We start from the raw sequence: 27,912 nt of genomic DNA on the forward strand, positions 1-27,912 counted from the left end.
AAGGAGACAATAAATAAAACCTTGAAAAGAGAAAACGTTATTCATAGAAAACTGTCACGGAAGATTCAGAGGAGAGTTTCCAAACTCTGACCCAATACCCACAAACACAGAGAAAATTAGAACTGGGAACAGAAGTGTTGTTCAAAGGGGTAGGGTATTGACAGGGACTTTGACACAAAGAGATGTGGTGACGCAGTGACTAATTTAAAATGTTAGTGTCTGAGAACACGGATAATGATCCCCAAATACCGGTTCAAACCAGCCAGGCAATATTGAAAAGCTTAACATCAAGTTATTGAAAGAAACTTGCGAACACACTATAAAATGTCAATATCAGCCATACTGGGGCTGAAGCTACCAGATCATTCTAGAAAAGCGAACCGCTTCCATTATGTCCATCGGGAATGGAAATACCTACACCTCCCCCTCCTTTTCTCGGCTTGTCTATGAGTCTATCTTCACCACTGAGGCCAATTCTCAACCGCTCAGAAGAGCAGCGATCCGTCCTCTCTGAATTATACACCTGCCTTGCCTTCTGATCACAGCCTGCTAGTATGTAGGTGAAGAAAGGATACACGAGTCCAGACTCAGGACAGTCAGGAAAAACAGCAGAGTATTCGGTGGAAGTTTTTCTGGTGGAGGTGAGGGTTGGGGATTGGGTGAAATATGGAGAGTGCAATGCAGCTTGTTGGGTGTCTAAATATGAACAAAGAAATGGTTCTGTGGACAAATGAAAGGAGAACGTGTGCCCACAGTTCGAAGTAACCGTCGAGAATTCGATGCATTTGTGATCACAGGAAGCCACTCTTCCGACCAATAATACACAGCGCATTGTAATCGGCTTGACATAAATAGGAGGAGATCGGAGTACGTTTTCCAACTCCATTGTGCGGTTGAACACAAGGCACCTATAAGACATTCATTAAAACTGGCAGGGAGGATCTTCCGTTTGCTCACAAGATGTGGGTGCAGCTGGGAGAAGAGGAAATCAGATTTATTGCAGCGTGGTAACTTCACAGTCACACTTGCGCAACTGGATTTATTACACATATGTCTGGTTATTTGATTGTTTTTATTGCGAAAACAGAAACGAGCAGTTTCCGTCCGCTGTAGCACGGAGATTAACTGGGGAATTCCAGGTAGAATTAATGAACACTGAGTGATACAGGAGATGGTCTCGGATAACGGGAGTGACTTGACTGTCGAAGTTGTAGTGGGCATATTTAATACACGGTTGTTAAGACGCTACTCTGTGCATCAGTGAAATTGTACACATGCGGTGTGAGAGAGGTGGACATTGTGATTGGTAATGGGGATCACGGCCTACCTATCGCCTGGTAGCAGAGGGAATTTTGCTACCCAGTAGGAGGTGGATACTTCCTTTGGTTTCCTCAATTTCCTTCACAGACCCAGGGACAATGTGCCCCACGGGATAGGACGGTGTGTGACCGGGGAGGGCGGGCACTGGGCAGTCGGACAGTGTGTGTCCCAGGGAGAAGGGGGCCATGGGTGAATGGCCAGTTTGTGACCCGGAGGGGATGGGCTTCGGGGGTCGCCCAGAATGTGACCAGGAGAAGCTGTGCCTTGGAGGGAGGATACGAACGTGTTTTACACGGGTATATGTGCCCCTCCCCTACCGTTCATTGTGAGACCTTCCACTGGAAATCATGACAAGAGTCATGACAGTGGGATGGCAGTGTGGGGAGCAGCGCACTGTGGGACGACAGGGACGAGGAAAAGATGCAGTGCAGGAGCCGTGTTAAGGTATCGCTGCACCTGTGGACGGGCAATGTCAGGGGAGTTCTGTGGGTACTCAATGCAGGATTGAGCGGCCTCCAAATTCTCGGAAAAACCGTGAGAGGGACATTCCAGAAGAAGCTCTGTTACACGGGACGGGCAATGCCGATGGGACAGGTCCACCGGAAAGTTACGCTGTGGGAGTCACTGTTCCCAGGAACAGCCAACTCTGACAGGTGTTTTATTGTGGGCGTTCTCTGTTTCTCCAGGTTCTATCACCCGGGTGAACCCAGCCTATCTTCTGTCGGCTCATATTTATCAGCCTTCTGTTAAAGAAATGTTTGGCGTCGTACTCGTTGTTTGGAATACAAGTATTGATTTATTTACTTCTTTTATATCCCAGCAGTTCCGAGCCGTTGTAAGTGGATGATCTTCAGATTGTTTTGTGGCAACAGGTCCCTCAAGGTTAAGATTTTCCTGCTTCTAATCTATCTGATCCGGATGGTTCTGTGGAGCAGAGATCTGAGCCGCAGCAAGGCCCAGCCTCGCTGTCCCTCTCGGTTAAACGACATCTGCTTCCTGATGCGGCCCGCCAACCGGTGTGAAAACAACACCCCCTTCCTCGTCCTGATGGTCACCAGCTCCCCCGATCAGTTCGAGGAGAGCTTGGCCATCCGCCAGACATGGGGCAGCGAGCGGCGGGTAGGCGGAGCGAGGTCGGTCACCTATTTCCTGTTGGGACACAGCCGGGAGAGGCTGAAGTTGATCCTGCGGGAGGCCGCGATATACCGGGACATCATCCAGGGAGATTTCGAGGATACGTACCACAACCTGACTCTCAAGGTGCTAATGGGTCTGGAGTGGCTCTGCTCCTCATGTCCTTCCGCCTCCTTCGTGATGAAGACCGACTCCGACATGTTCGTCAACACCGACTATCTGATGGATCTGCTGTCCCCGGCCCCCCCATAGGAAGAATCTCTACACTGGTCTCATCATGAAACACTACAAACCCTGGCGTGACACATCCAGCTAGTGGTACATCAGTGAGGAGGAGTACCCTGGGGAAACGTACCCTTCCTTCTCTTCCGGCACCGGGTACGTTCTCTCTACTGACCTGGCCTGTCGTGTGTTGAACATCTCCAGGAAAGTACCCCTGTTCAAACTCGAGGACGTTTCCATTGGGCTGAGGCTGGCAGAGCTGAAGGTAGAACCAGTGGAAATCCATTCCAGGTCTATCTTCCACAACTACAGGATACCGTTCTCCATCTGCTCCTACCGGCAACTCGTCACCTCCCATTGGATCAGTCCTTCCGAGCTGCTGCTCTACTGGAGAGGGCTGCAGATCTCGGCCGATGAAAAATGCCCTGGAGACCAGTAAAAGAGTCGGCATTAAATCTTTCGCATCTTCAGATGTCGGGAGATCTACCTTCGGTGTTGGACAGAATGGCGGACTGGGTGACCTCAGGGAGCTCTTAAGGGGAGGGGGCGATGAGTAGGAGGCTAACAGAGTGGATCCTAAAGTGAGAACGGGGTGAGGACGCTGGGGTGAAAAACAAGGGAAAGGCCAATAGGGTGAAAGAGGTATGGGCGCGGGGAAAAGCGAGCGAACAGGTGGAGCAGTACAGAACGGTGGTTAGATGCAGAGTGGAAATAAAGGGACAGAGTGAGGTAGAGAAGTGGAGAAATGGACAGAGGGAGAGAGAAACGAACAGAGAGGGACCGGAAAGAGAATGGAGAGGAAAGGAGAAAGAATAAAGGAATAGGCCTGGAAAGGGGAATATATGACAGATTGGGAAAAGCGGATAAAAAAGGAAGGAAATAGAGAGAAATTGGTAAGGCGGCCTGGTAGGCCTGAAGAGAATGAGGAAGAGTGGTGAAGAAGTGAGAGCGGAGGAAAGAATGTTGGTCCAGAGAGCTGAGATACGAAGGGTGACAGCCAATGACGGGGATTGGGAGCGAGGTAGCTGAGAGCGAGGATAAAGGGGAGTGGGCTGAGGAAGGGAGCAAGCGCCAAATGTGGGGAGGAAGGGAAGGAGTGAGGGAGATCCTAGGTGGCAGAGCGCAGAGAGAAAGAATGATAATCTGGCAGCTGGAAGAGATAGAGAGCAGAGAGGGCGGGAGTGAGAGTGAAATATAAATGAAGGGAAAGTGGCGGCAGAGATGGAAGAAAGGGGAGTGAGAGAATTAGGGAATGGAATTGTGTGAAAACGGGGGAGAAAGGACAGGCAGTGATAACGGAAAGAAGTGAAGGTATGGGAGGAGGCCTGCACAAGGAGACACAGACCGCTGAGATCGAAGGAAAACGGAGATATCGGACAGACAAGCGAGGTGGAGGGGGGTTTTTAGTTGCGACCGGAGAAAGACGGTGTGTGGGGATGGTAAGATAAAGTCAAAGGGGGGGGGGGGGAGGGAGGGAGTACCGGCAGGAAAACAATGGTGGAAGGAGGAGGAGTAAGGGGTGATGGAGAGCACGGGGAGAAGTGTGGGGATGCCGTCTGTATCCTGTTGGAGAGTCCACATACCATCCAAAATGCCCTCCTACCTGCATCTGTGTCATTTGCAAATTTGGTCAGATTACTCTCTACCCCCACCTGCAGGTCATTTGTATAAATCGCAAAGAATTGAGCATCAGGAATTGGTCTTGGTACACTTCACTAACTACATACTTCCATCCTAATAAAAAAACAGTTTTTCTCAACTGTCTTCCATGTTGTAAACAATTTGCAATTCGTGTTAACGCATTCCTTCAATTATCAATTGCACCAGCCTTTTATGTGGACCTTGTGAATTGCATCCTGCAAATTCAAATACGCTCCCTCCACAGGTTTCAGTCTGCCAGTGCTGATTGTTTTCCACTCAAAGAACTCCGACAAATTTTTCACACATGCTTTCCCTTCCATGAAACCAGCTTGTTTTGGTTTAATTATATGAAGCTTTCTGAGCGATTTGTTATTCAACAATAAAGTTTCAGCTACTGGGCTTGGACCTCCTTTCCATCTTGCGCTCCGGGAGACCTGAGGCACTGTAAATGGGTGGGCCTCCAAGCCTTGGCTGGAGAATGGGCTCCCGTCAAAGAACATGTGGAGACCGGCTCTGAATTAAAAATGCATAAATTGACATCGCGAGCATAATAAACCCTCCCCTGTACAAACTGGCACAGAAGCAGATGTATTCGGAGATATTACACGTATTTTACGCGGTGGTTTCGGAGAGGACAATTTGGGGCGCCGGCACCAAAGTTGGGACAGGAAAGAACTGTTGTGATGATCGGGGCTCGAACCCACATAGTAGTGGCAAGTTAATTCTGAAGATGAAAAGTCATTAAAACAGCCGGAATAGCGAGTGAACAAGGAAAAATAAGAGTTCCTGAGTGTGGAGTATGTGTCGACGGCAAGCAGCAGTAGACTGATAGTGTGTGTAACGAGAAATGGTGAATAAAGTTCAAAATACACGAGTGAAACTGAGATGCAAGCGACTGGAGTGTGGCGCGTGCTGGTACGTGACAGGTGGAAAAATCAGAAACGAAAAAGATTCATGGAGATGGAAGAGGGGTAAGTGAGATGGGATGGGATAGGAAAGGTGAACCCAATGTGAAGAAACCCAGGTAGATTGGGACATGGGTGATAGGTAGATGGAACTGGGTGAGGGAGAGTGCTGAGGCTGGGTGACGGGGGCGAGCAGTGGAAAATGTGAACAAAGGAAGAGAGAACTTGAGGTGGACAGATGGGAGTCATAAAGAAACACAGAGTGAAACGGCTATCTGAAGGAAAATTCAATGTTCATGTCATTGGGCTGTAAGCTGTCCAAGCTGAATGTGAGGTAGTTTTCCTCCAGTTGGAATTTGGCCTTCCCTTGGCTGCGGAGAAGGACGAGGACAGACAGATCACTGTAGGAATGGGAAAGCGAGTTGAAATGGCATGCAACCTGGAGCTCAGGGATATAATTGCCGAGAGCGAGCAGGAGCTCTGAAAAACGGTCGGCGAGTCTATTCTTGGTCTTCCCAATGTAGGGGCCACATCTCGAGAAGTGAATGAAACTATGTGTGCAAGAAAGCATAAAATGTGGGAGATTACGCAGCTGGGCCTGGGCGCAGCGGTGGATATGAGGTTGGGGGAGGTACAAGCAAATCTCCCAGCAAGGAGATCGCTTCGGCTCCGTTGTAGACAGCCCGGCGTGTTCACGGGAACAAGGATGTCCTATGTTCCGCAGCGTGCCCCAAACAGCGATAGGGACTCCGGAGAGCAACTGCTTCAGCAAGTCAATAGCTCAATCAGTCCAGCATCGTGCTTTTATTCTAACTGGAGGGTTCTAGTCCCTCTTCAGATCCTGCTTTATACCTGACAATCTAACGCCTCATTTTGCTGGATTTCGCTGAGCACGGTTTGATATCACTGAGGTTTGCCGTGTGCTGACCAGCTTCAATGATGGCTGTTTCCTGAATGTGCTTTGATGATGGACATTTTCTAACACCTTTTATCTTGTCCAAGCTTTCCCTTCCTTCTCAATCCTCACCTCACACAAAAAAAATCAGTCCGAAGCCCTTCAACAGTTTCAAATATTCCACGTCTGTGAGGTGACTTTTTAAATCTACGTTTAACTCTTATCCATCAGTACTTTTGGTTCAATCAATACCGGATTTAAAATTAAGACAATCTACGTCATTTGCCAGTGCTTGGCGAGTGTTCCACATTGATAGCACATTCTGTATAGGGACGTCTTCATAAATTCATCCAGCTGATCCTAGACTTCCCAATTACATGAAGTCTGTTCATATTTTCTATCCTGTGAATTCACCCCTTTATCTTTTGTAAAATTCAACTCGATCAGCATTCACTTCGAAATGACCGTGAATTGGGTGAATCCTGCTGAATCTTACCCACACCGCTACCCGTGCCCTCCGTTCAACGCCTTCCCTACCCTAACCATTCAACCCCACCTCAATCATCCAACCACGCACTTCATCACGAATGCACTTTGACTCCTATTCCGACAATGTTCGACATTTAAATTAAAATCCCTCTTGAGAAATCTCTCTTGGATTTGGTCACTCATGTCCGATGTAAATATCTGTGGCCATTCCATTCTGATTTCGTGCTTCTTTTTCTCATTCTTCCTCGTCCCTCAACTAAAATTACCACCATAGCTCTACCTGCCTCTCCGCCTCGCTTTCTCTCTCTCTGTCTCTCTCTCGCACTCTCGCCGTCTCGCCCTCTCTATTTCGTCCTCTGTCTCTCTCTAATATTAATGCGCAAGTGGGATTTGTACAGGTTATGGTGATGACCAGCAGAGACCCGATTATCCGAACGGCCCGTTTCTATGCTGCACAACTATGGCTCCGTAACAACCTCTGGCAGTAATTTCAGACAATAAGCAATCTCAGGGTACGATTGCTACATCTATCAGAGAAGAGAAACAAGGAAAAGGAAAGAAAACCCTTCTGTGTGGATATTTCTCACACAGACAGGTGGCAACACAGCAGGGTACTTGGGTCAAATGAGGAGCAGATGGATTGGAATCTCTTTCTTGGTCGAAGGTGTCAAACAAATTTTAACTAAGAGTCTGCGACCCCAAACGGCAACTTTGTTTCTATTTGCACAACCACTGCCTGTCATGTTTGGTAGTTTCCAGTAATTTTGGTGTTATTTCAGATTTCCAACGTGTAGATTTTTTAAAAATTTCCTGTCGACCAAATTGGTGTCCGAGCGACGGTACGACAATAAACGGCCGTAAAGAGGTGGAATGATGACATGCGCTGTCACCATTCCCACCTTGAGGATTGTGAGCAGACTAAATCTGTCTGTAATACCAATCGAGGCTTAGAGGTAGATCTCCAGAATTATGGCATGATCTTGATTCAATAATCGACAGAACAACCTCCTTAAAAATGGCAACAGGTGGCCTGAAACCCTCTGTTGTCCTGATATCAGTGACAGTGATGTTATTTTGAATGTCAGATCCATCAGGCAGCCCTAAAATCAGTGAAGACAAACCCACAAAAAACAATGGACTACGCTCGGCTCACCGCCCCGGGCCATACAATAGAGTCAAGTAGCTACAATATACAGTGGATTAGAACGGGAAGTTGTGGAAATACGGTTGCAACAGACTGCAATTGAGCTTGTCTTGTATGTACTTTGAGAAGATCTTTTCAAAGGACCTTTTCTAATTGACATATAATATACTTTGCCAAATTGAAGCATGTGAGACTGCAATTAAAGTGCCATATGAATTGCGTTTGGAAATGTATAGAGTGAGGTGGGAGAGCGTGAAACAAGAAGAGTGTGAGAGTAAGAGGGAGTGAGAGAGCAAGGCAGAGTAGGAAAGAATGGAGACTGAAAGAACACTAAGACGAAGGAACGTTTCCTGGCTCAGAAGGAGAGGATCAGTAATGAGGGGGAAGGGAAAAGGGGTGAGGGGAAAGGGAAAGCATAAATACATTGAATACGAACCACACGTTTTCAATTGTTTGCAGCTTTAATGTGGTTTGAAATTGAGGTGTTATTTGTTGATGGTGCAACATGCTATAACTTACAGTTTTTATTTACTGAAACTAGAACTGAACAATTACAACTTTCCAATGTTTCAATGAATATATGCCTCATGTTTTACTTCCTGATAATTCAATATGTTTTTATTTTAATTTATCATGTGCTGTTATCACAATGCAACTTTTGCTCCCATTTTTGCTGGTGTTTAATGTGGTTTAATGTCAAATCAGTTCTGGATTCTTAACGGACTTTATATTCTTTAAAAAAAACGAAAACTGGCATCTGTGTCAGTGTTAATTGTATTTATTAGATCTTGGCATTGCAGCCGAACCCGGTGCGCGGCAGAAAAGAAAACGCAGAGACGTGGAGGCTAGAACGGAACACACCTTACTCACTGAAACAAAGCGCGCGCTCTCGCAAAAAGTACCCGAGAGCCTCTCCGGCGGACGTGACGTCAGGTCCCTTCCGGAAGGCCCGCTCCACGGTACGTCTACGCCGCCCTGCCGCACATTCGCGCGCGGCCGCATATGGCGGTTTGAGTTCTGCTGCTCCGCTCCTCTACACCACTCCCCCATAATCGTCCATCGGGGGCGTGGGACTCCCAGTCTGTGTGTTCCTCCTGGGTGGCCTGCCCCGCCGGCGCGTTGAGGGCACCTTCACGGGCTGCCCGATGTCCAAATGCGCTGGTTTGAGGCGGTCCACTGTGAAGGCCTCCTCGCGGACACCCACCTCCACGATACACGTAGATCCGTTGTGCCGGGTCACCTTGACGGGTCCTTCGTACGGCCTCTGCAGTGGTGACTTGTGCATGCCCCTGTCAATGAAAACGCACTCACAGTCCCGGAGATCCTTAGGGATAAAGGAAGGTGTAGTACCATATCTGGAGGTCAGAACCGGTGCCAGGCTCCCCACCTTGTCCCGCAGCTTCGTCAGCACTTCCGCCGGCGTCCCTGCTGGACCTTGGGCCTCTGGCACGAACTCGCTCGGGACCGTCAGGGGGGTGCCGTAAACCAACTCCGCCGAGGAGGTGCCCAGGTCCTCCTTGGGGGCCATACGGATGCTCAGTAGAACCCAGGGAAGGTCATCTGTCCAGTTGGGCCCACTTAGGAGCGCCATGTGGTCTGACTTGAGGTGCCTGTGGAACTGCTCGATCAAGCCGTTGGCCTGTGGGTGGTACGCCGTGGTGTGGTGTAACCGGGTGCCCAGGAGCTTCGCCAGTGCTGTCCAAAACCTTGACGTGAACTGTGCCCCTCTCTCGGAGGTGATGTCCGCTGGGAGTCCGAACCTGGCGATCCAGTTTGCGATGAGTGTCCTGGCGCAGGGCTCAGTGGACGTGTCCGCTAGCAGCACGGCCTCCGGCCATCTGGTGAACCTGTCGACCATGGTGAAGATATACCTGGCGTCTCAGGATACGGGCAGGGGGCCGACGATGCTCACGTGGATGTGCTTAAATATGCCGAGTGTCAGTTTGAACTGCTGGAGGGGAGCCTTCACATGCCGCTGGACTTCCGCCGTCTGGCAGTGTACGCAGGTCCTGGCCCAGTGTCCGACCTGCTTGCGCAGACTGTGCCAAACGAATTTGTCTGCTAGCAATTTGATAGAAGCCCGTATGGACGGGTGGGCCAGACCGTGTAGCGTGTCGAACGCCCGCCGCCTCCATACTCATGGTACCACGGGCAGAGGTCTGTCAGTCGACGTGTCGCACAGGAGCCAACCGCTGTTGGTTCGACGGGGACGTCCTCCAACTGGAGTCCCGAAACGGCGGTGCGATAGGCAGGGATCTCGGTGTCCGCTTGTTGTGCCTGCGCCGCGTAGTCGATCCCTGGGGCTGAGGTGGTCACTGAATGATCTTCCCCGCGATGTGGCGGATGTCGGTGGTGAACTCCGATATAAACGAGAGGTGCCTCTGCTGCCGAGCCATCCATGGGTCCGATAGCTTTGCAAGGGCGAAGGTGAGGGGCTTGTGGTCCGTATATGCGGTGAAATCCCTTCCTTCGAAGAAATACCGGAAGTGCCTGATAACTAGGTAGAGAGCTAACAACTCCCTGTCGAAAGCGCTGTACTCCACCTTCGGTGGTCGCAGCTATCGGATGAAAACTGCAAGCTGTCGCCACTGGTCCTCAACTAGCTGCTCCAGGACTCTGCCAAGCGCCGTTTCATAAGGGTCGACTGTGAGCGCCGTGGGTACATCCGACTCGTGTGTACTAGGAGGGCCACCTTCCCCAACGCCTCTTTGTCCGCTCGAAAGCTGCCGTGGACTCTGCGTCCCATTCCACCTCCTTCGCCCTGCCGGCCATCAGACCGAACAAGGATCTCATGATGCGCGCCGCGACCGGCACGAACAGATGGTATAAATTTACCATCCCCACGAACTCCAGCAGGCCCTTGACCGTGGTGGGTTTGGGAAGCTGGAGGATGGCCAGGACCTTGTCCGGCAGAGGGGCGGCAAATGTTGGTTGACTCTGTGGCCCAAGAAGTCGATTTCCGTTAGCCCGAACTGGCACTTCGCCGGGTTGATTGCCAGTCCGTGGTTGCTCAGACGCTGGCAGAGTTGGCGCAAATGTGCCACTTACCCTTTGCGTAACTTTATGGCCACCAGGATATCGTCTAGGTAGATGAAGACGAAATCCAGGCCTCTCCTCACCGAGTCCATTAGCCTCTGGAAAGTCGGAGCGGCGTTCTTGAGGCAGAAGGGCATTCTTAGGAATTCGAACAGCCCGAAAGGGGTGATGAGGAGGCCATGGTAGACATGTCAGTGTGGGAGTAAGATGTAGAATTGTACTGACTACCGGGATTCGTTGCTTTTGTGGCGGACGAAACGGAAGTGCTCCACGAAGCGGTCTCATTGATGTTGAGGAGGCCACACCGGATGCAGTAAATGACACCGACAGATTCGCAGGTGAAGCGCTGCCTCGCCTGGAAGGACTGTTTGGTGCCCTGAATGCTGTGAGGGAGGAGGTGTAGGGACAGGTGTATGACTCAGTGCGGTTACAGAAATAAGTGCCTCCTCCTTTTTCAGTTGACGGGGTTTCCCTTCCACCACCATCAATGCAGCTCTCACCCGCATTTAGTCCAATTCCTTACGGCTGCCGTCACCTATCCCCCCGATATCATAAGGACAGGGTTCACTTGTCCTCACCTACCACCTCACAAGCCTCCGCATCCAACATATTATTCTCTGCAACTTCTTCCATCTCCAATGGGATCCCATCACATCATTCGCTCCCCTTTCCGCTGACCACGGGGATCGTTCTCTCCGCGCTTCCTTATCCGCTCGGCCCTCCCCACCGATCACCTTCCCTGCACTTAACATCAGCACTAGTGTTGTAAATAATCAGTTTCGACAGAGTACAGTGATAAGAGAAATCGATGTTTCATGGCCAGCAAAATGGTTTCAGCCTGCGCTGCTGGACAGAGCGCTACTGGTGGCAGGAGGACCGAAGCAGCGGGCACTGTCTGCTCAGTCCCTCCAACCTGCCCTGCAATTCCGATGACCCACAAACCGGTTTTACTCCGCACTCCCGGTCCAGGCCGCAGGATTAGTTCCTGAAATGGGACTGCAGGGAAGTCCGCGATGAGGTTCTCCGGGAAGTACAGTCAAGGGGTATAATCCAGGAATAGTGCGGTTTTAGGCAATATATGACTGGGGTTGGATGGGCGCGGGAGTATCAGGCCCGAGTAGATGGGCCCAAGTTTTTGGAAGTGGGTGGCTCATTTCTAAAACCAACGTTCTTCTTTCACGTTACTTCGTGTCTGACCCTGCTGTTAATTCTGTGTTTGTTACAGAGCACCAGAAGCTGACAACACTTGTCCCCAAAATTGTTGGAGGAGCGGGCAGGTGATGAGTTCCAGTGAGCTCAACAGGAAAGGGCACAGGTATGCTGGAGGATTCTATTGAATTTTAAATATTACATTGATGTGGGTCGATATTTAATGCAGGAACCGCAATTCACAAGAAAATACACATTATGAAGGGGCTGAGCAGAGAGATGGGAAAGCGTTATCACGGGGGCAGCAGAGTCGCAGGAGGAAGAGGTACAATTACTGTTTGATTCATGCTCCTCATTGTGGATTCGCATTAAAGCAGTGGGATACTACAGAGATTTGCTGAGCAACGGGGTGACCCAGTAATCAGAAGGTAACCCAGAACAGTGCGGTGCTGATGAACACGTTGAGCAGTAACAGGACAGTAAGCATGATGGGACCATCTCTAGGAAGGGAAGTATCATGGGATGTAGCCGTGGTTGGAAGCAGTAACGTGTGATAGGCTGGAATGTCCGACTTCTCTACCATATTTTTTGATCTGAACTAAAATAAATCATTACCAACGTACCTGATATATTGAAAACAGGAGATATGTGACCTGTATCCAGAGGACAGAGTTTGCAGCAGGATGGTCCTGAGATGTTTTAATCGGTCACAGGACGTTGTGATGAGGGCAGGTTTAAAAATAGCTTCGGACAGCCCAACGGAATACTTGCCCAGCGAAAACACCACGAGGGTAAAAAAAAAACTATCACAACCAAGCACTCTCCAATCCTTGGACACATCAGATTTGGGCACTCGAGATTCGGTCAAATGATCAAAATGCATTTCTTAAAGGACGAAAGAGATGTGAGAGTTTAAATGTAATAAGGGATGAAGTGATTAATGTACAGAGTTTATATCCATATCAGCGAGAAGTTAGAATCCCACTGTAGTGTCTGAATATAAAGCCAAGTGATAAATAAATCTGTAGCAAAATATCTGTGTTGGTTATGGTGAACACGCAACCGCTGGGTTGTCATCAGAACGTTTGCAACTCTGTGCAGCGGGAAGCTGCCATTGTCCCCAATGTGCCTGGCTCCAGATTCTCGGAAAGACGACTGCCCTCAGATGGAGAATTTGTTACATCGTGGCTGGGGTCTTGTCAGTGTTGCTCGTTTTTAGATTATGCATGTTTGAGATAGCTGCATTTGGACACAATGCTGTGTGATATTAAACAGAAAATGCTGGAAACACTCAGGCAGTCGGGCAGCATCCGTGGAGGGATACTCTCACAGATTCCTCTGAAAGGTCTTTATTCCTCAATTGTGACTTCCCGTCTGTTAAAGGAAACGTTGTCTGCGAAGACAGCTCAACTATTTCGCACACCTCTGCTCTCACACCCTCTCCTCCTGGACAGAGCAAGAGCAAAGGTTCCCCTCGTACTCACCTTCCACTTTATCAGCATAGTATTTGATGGATCATCCTTCACTATTTCTGACTACTTCAACATTATTTCACACAGGACATATATTGTCCCCTTGCAGTATTGTAACCGTATGGATCTCATCAACTCCCCAGGACGCGCTTCATTCCCCATTAAACAATCCCCATATATCACTTCCTTATTTACCAGCAACACTTGACATTTTACTACTCCCACCACCTTCTCATCACTCGGAGACCCAAGAAGTGTTTCCAGGTGAAGCAGCGATTCACTTGTACTTTCAAACCCGTGAATAGCATTTGGCGATCACTGCAGAAAACTCACGCCGGAGAAGCCTAAAGCAGGTTGTTGAACAGCTGTTCAGAGCCCCTGCAATCAATTTACAGGAGTGCCCTCTGATTCCCGTTACCGGCCATGTTAATTCACCATCGCACTCGCACTCAGTCCAAATTGCCTGCGGTCTTCCACATTGTTAAAATGAGGCCCAACACAAGCTTCAAAAACAACACTGTCTTTCGCTGTGTGTATTCAGACATATGGACTGGATATAGACTTCCATCTGTTGGCAATTCACCCTTACTCTCTGGAGCAGAACTGGTCATTTCTGCCTGTCACCCATCTATGCTTTTGGGGTAGTCTTTCAGACAATTGACTGGCCTACTGGGCACTCCCGCAATCCAGCAGTAACAACAGATAACACAGGGTAAGAAGAAAAACGCAACTACCTGTTGAACTCATGTTGACACGGATGTTCCCTTTGTTCTACCTATATCTCCCCACCTTACCGGACATTGAAAACTATTTTTTATTATCATTCCCAGTTCTGGCAGAGGGCTTTGGACCCGAAATCTGATCCTCCCTCCACGGATGCTGACTGTGCTCAGTGGTTCCATATTTTGTTACTATTCAGGTTTCCAGAATTTGCAATGTTTTTACATTCTCTTTCACAATCCATGCCTGTGTTATTCAGTAGCAGGAGTTGGAAAAGCTCAATTCCTGTTGCAGTTTGCGACTGGTCATCAGTGGGGATGGGGTGCGATTACCAGGAGATGCAATATATTTGGTCTATTTATAAATGATGTTGTGGGGCATTGAAATAGTTGCATGAGAGGAGAATACACACCCGTAATTAGAGGTCACTGGAGTTTTGCGATCTGTTGCAAAGATAATGTCAAGAATCTCTGGTCCCAGAGGCAATGCACCTGGAATGCAAAAATGACAGCGCGGTTTGTATCATCATATTGTATCAGTGGAAGAAAAGTCTCAGAACATACATTTTTGTTAACATTGGTGAGAACAGTTTCCGTTACCTTTCATGGGATGTTGCTGGTAATTCCGTCATTTATTATCCATCTATGTCATTGAACACAGTGACATGTTGGGTCATGTCACGGGACAGTTCGGAGTCAACTGTATTGGTGAGGCTGGAGTCACATGGAGGTCAGACTGTGAGAGCGGGAGATTTACGTCGGTTCAGGTGTATGGTAGGGCAGGTGTGTATCCTTGTGTTCATCTTTGCGGATGCTGGCAGGTGCATTTAGTTCCATTAATTGAAGTTTCCAGCTGCCGCGATGGTGCCCACTGGGAGTCAGCAGATACCAAATGGTCCAGTCCATTGCAGAAGACTTGACGAATTTAGTAACCAGAAACCTAGAAAACAGGAGCAGCATTATGTCATTCAATGCTCTGAGCCAGCTCCACTATTCACGATCGCCGTCCATCATCGTTTTCTACCCATTTCGCTTGAAATCTCCAACCACCAAGAGCAATGGCTAACTCCTTCTTGAATATATTTAATGATTTGACTTCAGCTGCTTTCTATGGTGAAGAAATCTACAAGTTCACCTCGTCTTACTTTAAGCGTCTTCCCTTTATCCTGAGACTATTAATCTTTGACCTAATCTACCCGGCATCAGGAACATCCTTCTGCATCCATTCTGTTCGTTTCTGTCAGAGTTTTGTCGGTTAATCTGAACTGACCTCTCGTTTTTCTACACGAGAATGAAAATAAGCCTAATTGGTTCAATTTATCTTCGCACATCAGTCCTGCCATCCCAGAAATCAGTCTGGTGAACTATTTCTGGACTCCCTCCATTGCATGAACTTATTTCTCCAACAAGGAGACCAAACCTTCACGCAATACTCAAGGTGCGGTTTCAACAGGACGTTGCGTAATTTCCGTAAGACAACCATGTTCCTGCACTCGAAACCTCTCGCTCTGGTGGCCAGCATAACATTGGCCTTCTTTGTTGCCTGATGCTCTTGTACGATTACCTTCATCGACGGACGAACATAGATTCCCGGGTCTCACTGCATCTCCCTTTACAGATAGCACCATTCAGATTATCCGCCTTCCTGTTATTGCTACCAAAGTGGACAAAGTCATGTTTGTTATCCACATTCTATCTGTCATGTATTTCTTAACTTCCTCACCCAGTTCAAATCAATCGGCAGCATCTCCGCATCCTCTCCAAGGATCACTTTCACAGACAGATTTTGATCTTCCACAAACCTGGCTATGTTACAGTTAATTCCATTATGAAAATCATAAATTGTAATTTAGAACAACTGGGGTACTGGCAGAAATTCCGGTGGTGCCCCACTAATCACTGCCTACTACTTGGAAAACGGCCTATTTATTCCCACTTTATGTCCTGTTGACCAGCCCAAGCCCATATACATCTTATCCCCAAGCCCATGTACTTTAACTTTGCCTGCTAATGTGGAATATCACTGAACTTTGAAATGCACTACATTTTCTGGTCCCTGTTTATCTGTTCTGCTGGTTGTATCCACAAAACATTCCAGCAGATTCAGTAAGAATGATTTCATTTTACAAATCATTGTCGAATTTGTCCGACCCCTTTCAGTTTTCTCCTCCTTACAGCTTCTACCATAGTCTCGAATGATCCACACCACTGATGTCAGACCGAGCATGCTCAGTTAGCTGAAAGGTAAGGGAAGAAACGGCTCCTTCCACCAAGAGTTGTTAACTATTTAGCGCTATTGAGTTGATGAGCCATGGGGGTTCGATCAGGTAAATGTTGGCACTGTGACACAACACATAGTGGTACACGTGAAAAAACAAACTGCTGACGGGAGAGCATTCAAGGGGCATGATTATGAGGAATGAGGCAGAGAGTTTGGGAGTTTGATGAAAGGGATCACGCCTCTCTGGAGCCTTTAGCTACAGGTTCCTCCACTAGGATCAGAGCGAATCATGTTGCGGACGGACAAGGGGGCGGATCTGGAGGAGGGAGAAACTGGGAAATCTCTTCACCCAAAATATCAAACTCCTCCCCAACCCCCATCCTCAACGGCCCTCACCTTAAATCATTTTCCTAAACTCCCTCAGTTCCTTCAGAACAACATTTCTTAGGGTAGGTAGTCTGTGGAAGTTCAGGTCACGGACTAACAGTAACAGCTTCCCTTTAAGTTAGAAGAGCAGGTAACACCCCAGCTAATGTGTTCAACTCCAAACAGCAATGAACTCCACACTGAGCATTTCTTCAAGCCCTCAATGCGAACAATACCATCGTTATACAGTTTAATTTCCAACTCAATAACACTGGGAAGTCCATCAGGAGACAGAGTTGGTGAGGGTGAGATGGGGGACACCATCCTGAGCTCATCCACAGAAGCTGAAATGCATGTGTGTCGCTGGTGTGTGATGGAAACTGGGGAAGTGCAAGAGATGTGAATTAGTGCGGACAAACCGAGTGTTGTGATGTTGGGGATAAGAAGGCCCTAGGAAGGCTTGGCGAAATCTATAAATAACAATGCGATTAACCAAATAGAGACAGTCTGGGCGGGAAGCTGACGTCCATAAGTAAACACAAGGTGTCTGTGTAAATAGAATTCGGTGCAGTGCGTAAGCTCAAGAGTTTGGAGGGCTTCATATTTGCAGAATACCTTGGAATAGTCCACATCACAAGTAACCAAGGTGAGAACAAGCTTTAAGATTCAGACAGGGACAGGTGGCACAGCGAAGGAATGACATAGACTGCAAAACTTAATCTTTCAGCAGATCTGATTATCCGAAGGCGTTGAACAGAAACACAAGGAATCCCTGCCAGAACCCTTCGTCATCCTCTGTCATTTCCAATAACCATGTCTAGAGATGCTACCTTCCTCCTTGGACCAGAAACATACTGATAAGGAAGTTTATAAACTCATCCTCATCCATGTCGCTTCTATTATTGCTGCTCCAGTCCACATTTGGACATTGAAGTCCCTCACTTTCACTCCACCATGGATTTGGTACATCTCTACTATTCGCCTGAAAACTTTTTCTTCACTGTCCTCCCCGCTGCTTTCCTAGAGAGCAGACCCGACAGTCTAAAACTTTAACGATCGCTTCTGAATACAAACCAGATTTTTCCCCGATCATTGAAGAAAATCCTCTCTATCGCCGCCGTATATTCTTGAGTAACTATTTCTACAATACATATTCTCCACATCTTGCTCCAATACATATAATGGATGATAATTCAGCAACCGTGACTATGTTCTTTGGAAAAGTCTCTGCAATGAGGGATGGGTTAGTAATTTTGTTGATGACACAAAGGTTGGAGGTGCTGAGGATAGTGTGGAGGTTTGTCGGAGGTTACAGTGGGACATAGAGAGGATGCAAAATCGGGCTGAGAAATGGCAAATGGAGTTCAACCCAGATAAGTGTGAAGTGGTTCATTTTGGTAGGTTAAATATGATAGCAGAATATAGTATTAATTGTAAGACTCTTGACAGTGTGGAGGATCAGAGGGATTTGTGGGTCCGAGTCCACAGGACGCTCAAAGCAGCTGCGCGGGCTGACCCTGTGGTTAAGATGGCATACGGTGTATTGCCCTTCATCAATCTGGGAATTGAATTTAGGAGCCGAGAGGTAATGTTGCAGCAATATAAGACCCTGGACAGACACCCCCCCCCCCACCCCCTTGGAGCACTGTGCTACAAGAAGGATGTGGAAACCATAGAAAGGGTGCAAAAGAGATTTACAAGGATGTTACCTGGACTGGGAAGCATGCCTGATGAAAGCAGGTTGAGTGAACTTGGCCATTTCTCCTTTGAGGGACGGAGGATGAGATGTGACCTGATAGAATTGTATACGATGATGAGAGGCATTGATCGTGTGGATAGTCAGGGGCATTTTACCAGGGCTGGAATGGTTGCCACATGAAGACAAAGCATTAAGGTGCTGGGGACCAGGTACAGGGGAGATGTCAGGGGTACGTTTTTTACTCAGAGAGTGGTGACTGCGTGGAATGGGCTTGTGGAAATGGTGGTGGAGGCGGGTAGGATAGGGTCTTTTAAGTGACTTTTTGATAGGTACATGGAGCGTAGAAAAATAGAGGGCTATGGGAATGTCGAGCAATTTCTAAGGTAACGTCATGTTCGGCACAATATTGTGGGCCAAAGGGCCTGTATTGTGCTGTTTGTTTTCTCTGTTTCTATGTTTCTAATTGCCTCTGTAGCTCGAAGCTCTCTAACGCGATGACATAAACGTAAACACTTTTGGCTGGGCCCTGAAACACGATGACGGCTAAAACGGTACTAGAAAGATCCTGATACACTGCCGAACCGCATATATACCTGGCAGCGACCAGATACCCGGAGGGACACACACCCGTGCCAGGCTCCTGATGCACTGTGTAACTCCACAATCCTCTTGGAGGGTGCTGACATACGATCTACTTACTCCTTGATCCTATTTCTTATGTTTCCAAAATATCTGTGTCTGCTCACCCATTCTAGTTCAGTTATCCTTTATTTCCCCTCGTGATTCTGCTGTTGAAAAATCTCCTAATTATTTTGGGAATGGGCTTGCTTGTTTCTTCCTCTAATGTAGGGAAATTCATTTATAACATTCCAATGTGTGCCCAGACAGTTGGTCAATCACAATACACGTCAGGCTTCCCTCGACCTAATTTCTCTCTCTGCGTTCAGCAGGAACCTTTGTGCATGATTCAGTGGCTGTAGAATTAAATGAAACACTCCACAGAAATTCTGCCAGTCTCGAAATTCTTGGCAATCTGTCTCTTTCGAGGTCCAGCATCCCAGACCATGTTCTGGATACACTAATAAAGTGGAGTCTGTGAAGAGTTGGGCGGGTGGGGGGGGGGGGGTTAGTGTGGTGGTGGTGATGGGGGGGGGGGGGTTCAGCATTTAGATCCCCGGAAGCTTAAAGGCACGGATTCAGTGGAGGTGTGGAAATACGGGAGGGGCAGCATCGCTGAAATGAGGCTATGAGAGGAGCCCGCTTGAGCAGGAGACTAACGGTAGAGCATATTTCTCTAACGGTAGACTTGAAAAGGTTCATGAACTGGAATTGAGATGTTCAAACAGGATAATAGTGGATTGGTGGCCAAAGCAGGGAGAAGCGTCGGGTTTCTGGGTCAACCGGACACGTTGAGTGTTAGGGGACGGTTACCAGCGCTTCAGACAAGATAAAGATGATGAAGGTTGAGGGAAGGAGACAAACATGAAGGACAGATCACTCCAACAGGATAGAATGAAAAGACCAGGTGGCTTAAGCAACAGGGACAAGGCAGGAGGGACAATATTTTGGAGGTGGAACTGACCGGGTCTGACAGTAAGGGGGTACTATATGAGGAAAATCTGAGGGTCAAATGGATCACTCAGTGAAAATGATCCATCGTCTCTTTCTCTCCAAGTGCCCCGAAGATCCATGTAATCAAACCTCTCACTGATACTGTCCCAGTGGAACCCCTGTCCATTCACAGAGTGCCCCAGGTAATCTGCCGAAGGGTTGAAGTAACTGCCTCCACCAGAAATGTGATGTCAGCACCAGACACATCTCCCTTTCCCTCTCCATTCACCATTCAGAAGGGACAGTTACCTCTGTAATTAACATTGACCCACCTCTGTGCACCATCTTTCCGATTCTTTTACCTCTCACCATCCAACAATTCAAGGAATCGAACTCCTTGCTAGTGAAGCAATGATTCACTTGCACTTCCTACCGTTTTTTGTTCGGGTCTCACGATGTGGCCGTCTCTGCACTGGGGAAACGAAAAAAAGAGTGCTGACCACGTTACAACGTGACCCCGCCTCTCCGCTCCCTTTTATTTGATAAAGGTGACTTTGAGATTCAGGTCTGAATGCACTTCAGTTCTGCATTCCACACCCACTCTGTGTCCTTCAGCCTTAAGATGTTAGCTTTACACACAGCCCCAGCGTAAGTCAAGTAACAGCACCGCGTCTCCCCGTAAGGCACGTGAAAGACCTCTGTGCTCAACATTGAACACAGCACTTTCAGATACCCAGTCTCTTCTGTCTATATTAGATCTTTTCTTCTGATGACAGGTCCTGAAAGTTGAATGTTCATTAAGTTGCTTTGTCCTTCCTCCTCAGATACTGCGTCTTCCATTTTCTCCTCCTATAGGCAGGTGTACCGGCCCTTCCGGCCCTCTCTTGGCAATATACGTCTACCGGTCTCTCAATACTCTTTTCTGTGTCCTGTAACACGCTGGTTTTCCAACTACGGTTTTAAAGAAATAAGGAGAACAATAACATTAACTCCCTCACTGTCCCTCTAAGCAGATACTGTCTGATCTGCTGAGAATTTCCAGCACATTCCGTTTTATTTTAATTTGAATTAACAACAGTGGAACACCTACGCATCCCCATGTTGCCAATGCCCTGCTCTCTTTCTGTGCCAACATACCAACAATGTGTTTTTCAAAATTTGTTCTGCAGGAAACAAATAGCTGTGCTTGTTGTGGGAGCAGGTAATGAAGGACAGGCAGGAATCAGTGCACCATCAGGCGAACGTTCACCTTCACAACGCAGTTAATGTCCTAGTGTGAAGGTATGATTATTACTTTAAACCTGTCGACCAGCGTGTCTGTAACCGTGTAAATTCCTGCAGAAAAATACATCAGTGAATTGACTTCATTCAAGTGCATTTGACTAATTCGTGCAATCTTAAATACTGAGTTTTGACTTGAGACATCTTGCATTTGACCATTTCATGGATGATGTTCAACAGAAACACAAGCAGACACTGCGGGCACAAACCTAAAACTGAGAATGAACACGATCCCGATGAGGGAGAAGGTGAAGGTTTTCCAGCTGGTTGATCGATATGCTGAGTTCACGGTCATTTCCACTGTTCGAAATCGGAGACACAGCTAATATGCACTAAGTAGATAGACGGGTGACCACCAACAAAAGTAGAGCAAGCAGGCAGTTAGTGCAGGATTCTCCTGTGGTTATTCCTCTCGACAACGCCTATACCCATTTGGATACTGCTGGGGGAATGACCTGTTAAGGCTCAGCAACAGCAGTCAGGTCAGTGGCACAGTGGTCGGCTCTGAAGCTCAGCGGGAAAGGGTACAGTCAGGTAGAGCAATAGTTGCAGGAGATTTGATTGTTAGGGGGACAGGCAAGTGAATATATGACCGCAAAAGAGACGCCGGGATGGTGTGTTGCCTCCTGGCTGCCAGGGTTCAGGATATCTCGGAGCGGCTGCAGAACATTCTCAAATAGGAAGTAGGCAGAGGTCGTGGTGAATATTGGTACCAACAACATAGAAATAAAGGAGAAGTGGTCCTGCGCAGTAAGTATAAGGAGTTGGTAAACAAACTGAATAGCAGCACCTCGAAGTTACTAATTTCTGGTTTAGACCCAGTGAGTCGTGTTAGTCAGGGCAGGAATAGAAAGATAGAACAGGTGAATGTGTGGCTGAGGAACTGGTCCAGGGGGCAGGGTTTCAGGTTCTTGAAACCTCTTCTGGGGCAGGGGCGGAATCTACAAGAGGGACCGGTTGCACCTTCACTGGAAGGGAGCAAATATCCTGGCTGGGAGGTTCGCTAATGCTATTCGGGAGCGTTTAAACGAGTCTGTCAGTGGGATGGGAACCAGACCAGCAGGTTAGTAAGTGGATCGATTGTGACGTAGGTAGAAATTATGATCAGTAAGCGGGTAAGGAAGAAGAGGTTGGAGCTAGGTAATAGAATCGATAGGATGGGCGTGTTGAGGTGTGATTATTTTCGTGCCAGGAGTATTAGCGTTGAAGGTGATGAAGCTAGATCATGGGCGAATACGTGGAATTGTGATGTTGTGGCCATTACAGAGACCTGCTTGGGAGAGGGACAGGACTGGATGCTTAATGTTCAACGGTTTCTATGTTTTAGAAAAAAAAAGAGAGGAGGTAAAAGAAGGGTTTCGCTATTATTCATGGAGAATATCAGCTGCACAAAGAGGGAACATAATGGTGGGCTCATCCGCTGAGTCCGTATGGGTGGAATTCAAAAATAAGCAATCTTTCTGATGGATGACACTGCAGATCCCCCAATAGCCACGGGGACATTGAGGAACAGGTGCGCAGGCAGATTAGGGAAAGGTGTAAATACAACATGGTTGTTGTCGTGGGTAACTTCGTCTTCTCTATCAAAGAGGGAGCTCCTTAGTGCAGAAGGTTTAGTTGGGGAAAAAATTGTCAGGTGCATCCAGGAACATTTCTTAAATCGGTATGTCGACAGTCCAACGAGAGAAGGGGCCATACTGTACCCGGTGTTGTGTAATCACCCTGGCCAGGTGACTGATCTTTCAGTGAGAGAGGAGTTAGTGAACAGTGACCACAATTCTTGAAATATTAAGATAACTATGAACAAGTATGGACCTTGCGGGAGAGTATTAAATTGGAGCAATTACGAAAGTATTCGGAAGGAACTATGGAGAGTGATTTGGGAAACGTTATTTTTGGACAACTCCACATGTGGATGGTGTTCACAAACCAACCGCGCCGAGTACATAACAGGTAGGTGCCAGTAATACGGTAGGACAAGGAGGGCAAGGTAAGGGAACCTCGGGATGTCCAGAAAAGTGGTGAATTTAGTCAAGAAAAAGAAGGAAGCGTATGCAAGATTGAGGAAGATAAAATCAAACGGAACCCTTGAGGATTATAACGACGCTAGAAAATTCTCAAGAAAAGAATGAAGAGAACCAGAAAGGGCCAAGAAATGTCCTTGGAAAGCGGTATTAAAGGAAATACTGAACCATTCGATAAATACATCATCAGCAAGAGGATAACGAGGGAGAGAGTAGGACCACTCAAGGATAAATGAGGGAACATGTAATTGGAAACAAAGGATGTGTGCGAGGTCCTAAATGAGCAAATATGGGACGGTTAGTTAGTTCGCAGACGGTACAAAGATTGCTGGTGCTGTGGATAGTGTAGATTATTTTCAAAGGATACAGCGGTATGTACATCAGTTGCCGATATGGGCGGAGAAACAGCAGATGAAGTTAATACGGCCAAATGTGAGGCGTTCCACGTTGGGAAATCAAATGCAAAGGGGCAATACACTGTTCATTACAACAGCCTTAACAGTGTTGATGTACAAAGGGATCCTGGCGTCCAAGTTCATAGCTCCTTGAAAGTGGCTGCACAGATTTATAAGCTGCACAGAAGGCGAACGGCATTCTTTCGTTTACTTGTTGAGGCACTGAGTGAAAGAATTGGGAAGTTATGTTGCAGCTTTATAAAACTTTAGTTAAGTTGCATTTGGAATATTGCATTCAATTCTGGTCAGCCCATTATTGGAAGGACTTCCAGGCATTTGAAAGCCTGCAGAAGTCTTTTACCAGGATGCTGCCTGGATTAGAGGGCATGTGCTGCAAGGAGACATTGGACAACCTTAAGCTGTTTTCTCTGGGACAACAAAGACTGCGGGGAGACCGGATAGAGTATTGCAAGATCATGTTAGCCATTGGTTAGGTAGACAGCCGGTATCTTTTTCTCAGTACCGGAATGTTTCATCCTGGAGGGCATGCACTGAAAGTGAAGGGGTAAGTTCAAAAAAGTTGTCGGGGGATGGTTCCTCCACGGAGAGTGGTGGGTGTCTCGAATGCGCTGCCAGCGATGCTACTGGAGGCAAATACGACAGAGCCGTTCGAGAGGCTCATGGATGGGCACATGAATATGCCGGAAATGGAGGGAAATGGATATTGTGTAGCCGGAAGGGGTTGCTTAGTTATGCATTTAATTACTAGTTTAATTAGCTCGAAACATCAAGGGCCGAAGGGCCTGTTCCTGTGCTGTACCCTTCTATGTTCTATGTGGTTAGGGGAGCAAATGTCATATTTCCATGGTTGATGATGATACTGAAGCAGTGGGGCTGTGGGCCCGGTGAAAGAAGTAATTGCTTCAAAACGACATGGTCAAGGTAAGTGCATGGACAAGAGGGTGGTAGATTGAATGTAAAGCGGAAAGAATGTGAGCTTATACACACTTTGGCATAAATCAGTAAGCAGTGTACTGCTTTAAATCGAGATCTATTGGGCAATGTTGGTGTTCAAGGGGACACTGATAGATTTGTACGCAATTTCCTGTACTGCTGGAACGATTAGGAAAGCACCCGGAATGCTAGCATTTTTAGGAGAATACAAGTGTGCAGGCAGGAAGATGTTTTACAGAAATTTTATGTGGCCTTGGTGAAAATACACTTGGCAGTATTGTGTAGTTTGGTCTCCTCCGCTGAAGAAAATGCAGGAAGAAGGACCTGGATGATCACACAGTGTGTGACCCGCGTGGGACGGGACTTTGGGCACAGGGCGACACAGTGATCACGGGTCCAGGGGATAAGACGGTCAGTGAGCTGGTTCGCAAGACAATGTTCATTGTTTTCGACTTGATTATTGTATAATCCTGTTGTTAATACCTTTCATCACAGAGCATCAGAACATGAGAACGTCCGTCAACACCAGGGATAGAGGCACGGACGGAAATGGAAATCCTGTGACCACGGCGACAAAGAAGGACACAGGTGTGTTACGGAATTCATTACTGAATAGAAAATGATCTGATAATGAGTTCGGATCTGCAGCAAAAAATCGCGATCCCCAAAAGAACATTGAACAGTGAAGGAGCTGAGCAGATAAGGGGGTAGATAACATCCAAAGGGGCAGCACGGTCACAGATAGGGTGGGACAGGAAATGTGTGACAGAGCTCACTCGTTGGGGATTCAACTACGACGAATGAGCAAATGGAAAAAGTCATTGATGGAAAATGTCACAGAGGCTTCACCTGAGTGGTGCCAAAATCTGTGCCGATAGCTGGACACATGGGATACATTAAAACTGGGACTAAGGAAGTGTTGTTGAAGGCGGTAAAGTGTGAAGTGGCGTGTGGAGGTAGGAATGAGCTGGGTCGTTTGCTGAGGAGTTGAAAATAGGACTGAACAATGGTCCAATCAACATCAACCAGCCCCAGTTCTGAATTTATGAAGGAAGGAATGTCATTAAGGGGTTAGATGAAAATGTTTGGGCCGTGAACATTGCTGTTAGCAGTTCCTGCATCGATTCCCGAAGACTGGGAATCCAACAGCCAAATCCATCTTCGTTGTGCGAGTATGACTCCATTGACTGTGGCACATTCTCCTTGACACCAACTGACCTCAGTTTTACCCCACGAGCTCAAATGTTTCCTTTATGTCAGAGGCGGTCAATATCACCTCAGCAATGGAAGGCATGAGGCATGTTTATGGTCCATGTTTGGATCAAGACTGTGATGAGGCTTGGAGATGACTAGTTCCGGCAAAACCCAACTGGGGCATTCTGTACACAACTTACGGTTGAAGACAGGACCAACGACGCCAATCGCTTTGCTTTTCATTCACATCGGAGACTGTTTGGTTTCAGTTAGTTAGATTAGTTTGTTTCTGCTACTTAGAAGCTGGACAAACCTGGATAATTGTCCACATTACCGGATTTGGAGTCCAGTGTTGGAATATCTGGAAAGGTTGTTTGGATGACCAGATTATTTTTTTTCTGGAGCACAGTTCTACAGCCCACAACTGGGATGTATTAAATTCACGGAGCCTTTGTTGTGGACAATGTTCACAGTCCTTCCTTGATATCAGGCGCAATGAATAGAATTGGCTGGAGACTGGCTTCTACGACGGCGGGAACTTCAGCATGAAGCCTGGTCACCCACTTTGCATTTCAGGCTAAACATGCGGGCTCATATTTCAATGTTGCATTTAGCATTGAGTTCAGGGAGCAGATTGTTTGAAGATGGGACGATTCTTGTAGCCCCTCCTTGCGTTAGTTGTGTAACGGTCCACCAGAAATAATGACTTCATTCATGACAGTGGCTGGGAGGGTCACGAAAGAAGGGTACTGCGGGACGGGCGGTGCTGATCAAACGCAAGAGCAGCTGTTCTGCGGGACCACTGAACCTCAGCAGGGGCAAACCCAAGGAAGGGCCAGTGCAGGACTGAGGGGGGAACAGGTTCTGGGGGTACCAATGGGAGGCATATTACTGTGCAACGGGTAACGTCCCGTAATTGCTGAACTGTCAGAGGCTTTTTTCCCACGAAGTGCCAAACCGTGGGATGTGCTTTAATGTGGGAGCACCCTGTTCTCCCAGTTACCATCTGCCAGATGAACCCAGCCTACCTTCGGTCCACATCACATATATCCCAAAGTAGTGTTGGACGGAACATTCTCCTTGTTTGGAATGCAAGTGTTGATGTACTTATTTCCTGTATTTTCCTGCAGCTCAGAGCAGCTGTCAATGGCTGTTTCTCACACCACAATTTGGCATCTGCTCCTTCAAGGTTGGGACCGTCCTGCTTCTGCTCCTTTTCCTGATCCCGGTTGTTACATGAAACAGAGGTTGGAAGCGTAGCATCGTACAGCCCCGCTACCCCTCGCGGTTGAATGGCATATCCTACCTGATTCAGCTTGCCAGCCGGTGTGACAATAGGCCCCCCTACTATGTCTTGTTGGTCACCAGCTCCCCCGGTCAGTTTGAGGAGCGCTCGGCCATCCAACAGACCTGGAGGAGCGAATGACGGGTCGGCGGAGCCACGTCGGTTACCTCCTTCCTGTTGGGACACGGAAGGGAGCGGCAGGACTGGATACTGCGGGAGGGCGCTCTGCACCAGAACATCATACAGGGAGATTTCGAGGACAGGTACTACAACCTGACTCTCAAGGTGCTGCTGGGTCTGGAGTGGCTCTGCTGTTCCTGTCCCTCCCCCTCCTTCATGATGAAGACCGACTCCGACATATTCGTCAACACCGACTATCTGATGGAGCTCCTGATCCGAGACCCACGCAGGAACTTTGCCACCGGTTTAATTGTGAAGAACCCCAGGCCCGACCGTTCTAAATACAGCAGGTTTTACGTCAGCAAAGAGGAGTATCCTGGGAAAATGTACCCAACTTACTGTTCTGGCATCGGGTACGTCCTCTCCAGTGAGCTGGCCTGCCGTGTGTGGAACATTTCCGAGAGGGTGCCCATGTTAAGATTCGAGGATGTTTACGTGGGTCTTTGCCTGGCGAAGCTGAAGGTAGAACCGGTGAAAATCCACCCCTGGTCCATCTTCTACGGCCACCGGGTCCGGTTCTCCATCTGCTCCTACCGGCACCTCGTCACCTTGCACCACATCAGCCCCTCCGAACAGCTTCTCTATTGGAGATGGCTGCAGGACTCGGCCGATGAGAAATGCCCGGCAGACGCGTGA

At 47.9% G+C, this 27,912-nt stretch overlaps 1 protein-coding gene and 1 pseudogene across 1 annotated transcript; both read left to right on the forward strand.

Annotated features, from left to right (window-relative positions):
* The first annotated feature begins 2,238 nt into the window (after nt 1-2,238).
* On the forward strand, nt 2,239-3,115 carry LOC127566920 (beta-1,3-galactosyltransferase 5-like; annotated as a pseudogene).
* Nucleotides 3,116-3,989: 874 nt separating this feature from the next.
* On the forward strand, nt 3,990-27,912 carry LOC127566921 (beta-1,3-galactosyltransferase 5-like). The gene is given in 7 exon segments (XM_052009441.1): nt 3,990-4,115; nt 8,536-8,709; nt 10,354-10,409; nt 12,012-12,101; nt 22,177-22,307; nt 25,113-25,205; nt 27,059-27,912. Coding segments are annotated over 7 exon segments (1,524 nt in total).

Source organism: Pristis pectinata, chromosome X (genome assembly GCF_009764475.1).
Source record: "Pristis pectinata isolate sPriPec2 chromosome X, sPriPec2.1.pri, whole genome shotgun sequence".
Lineage (NCBI taxonomy): Eukaryota > Metazoa > Chordata > Chondrichthyes > Rhinopristiformes > Pristidae > Pristis > Pristis pectinata.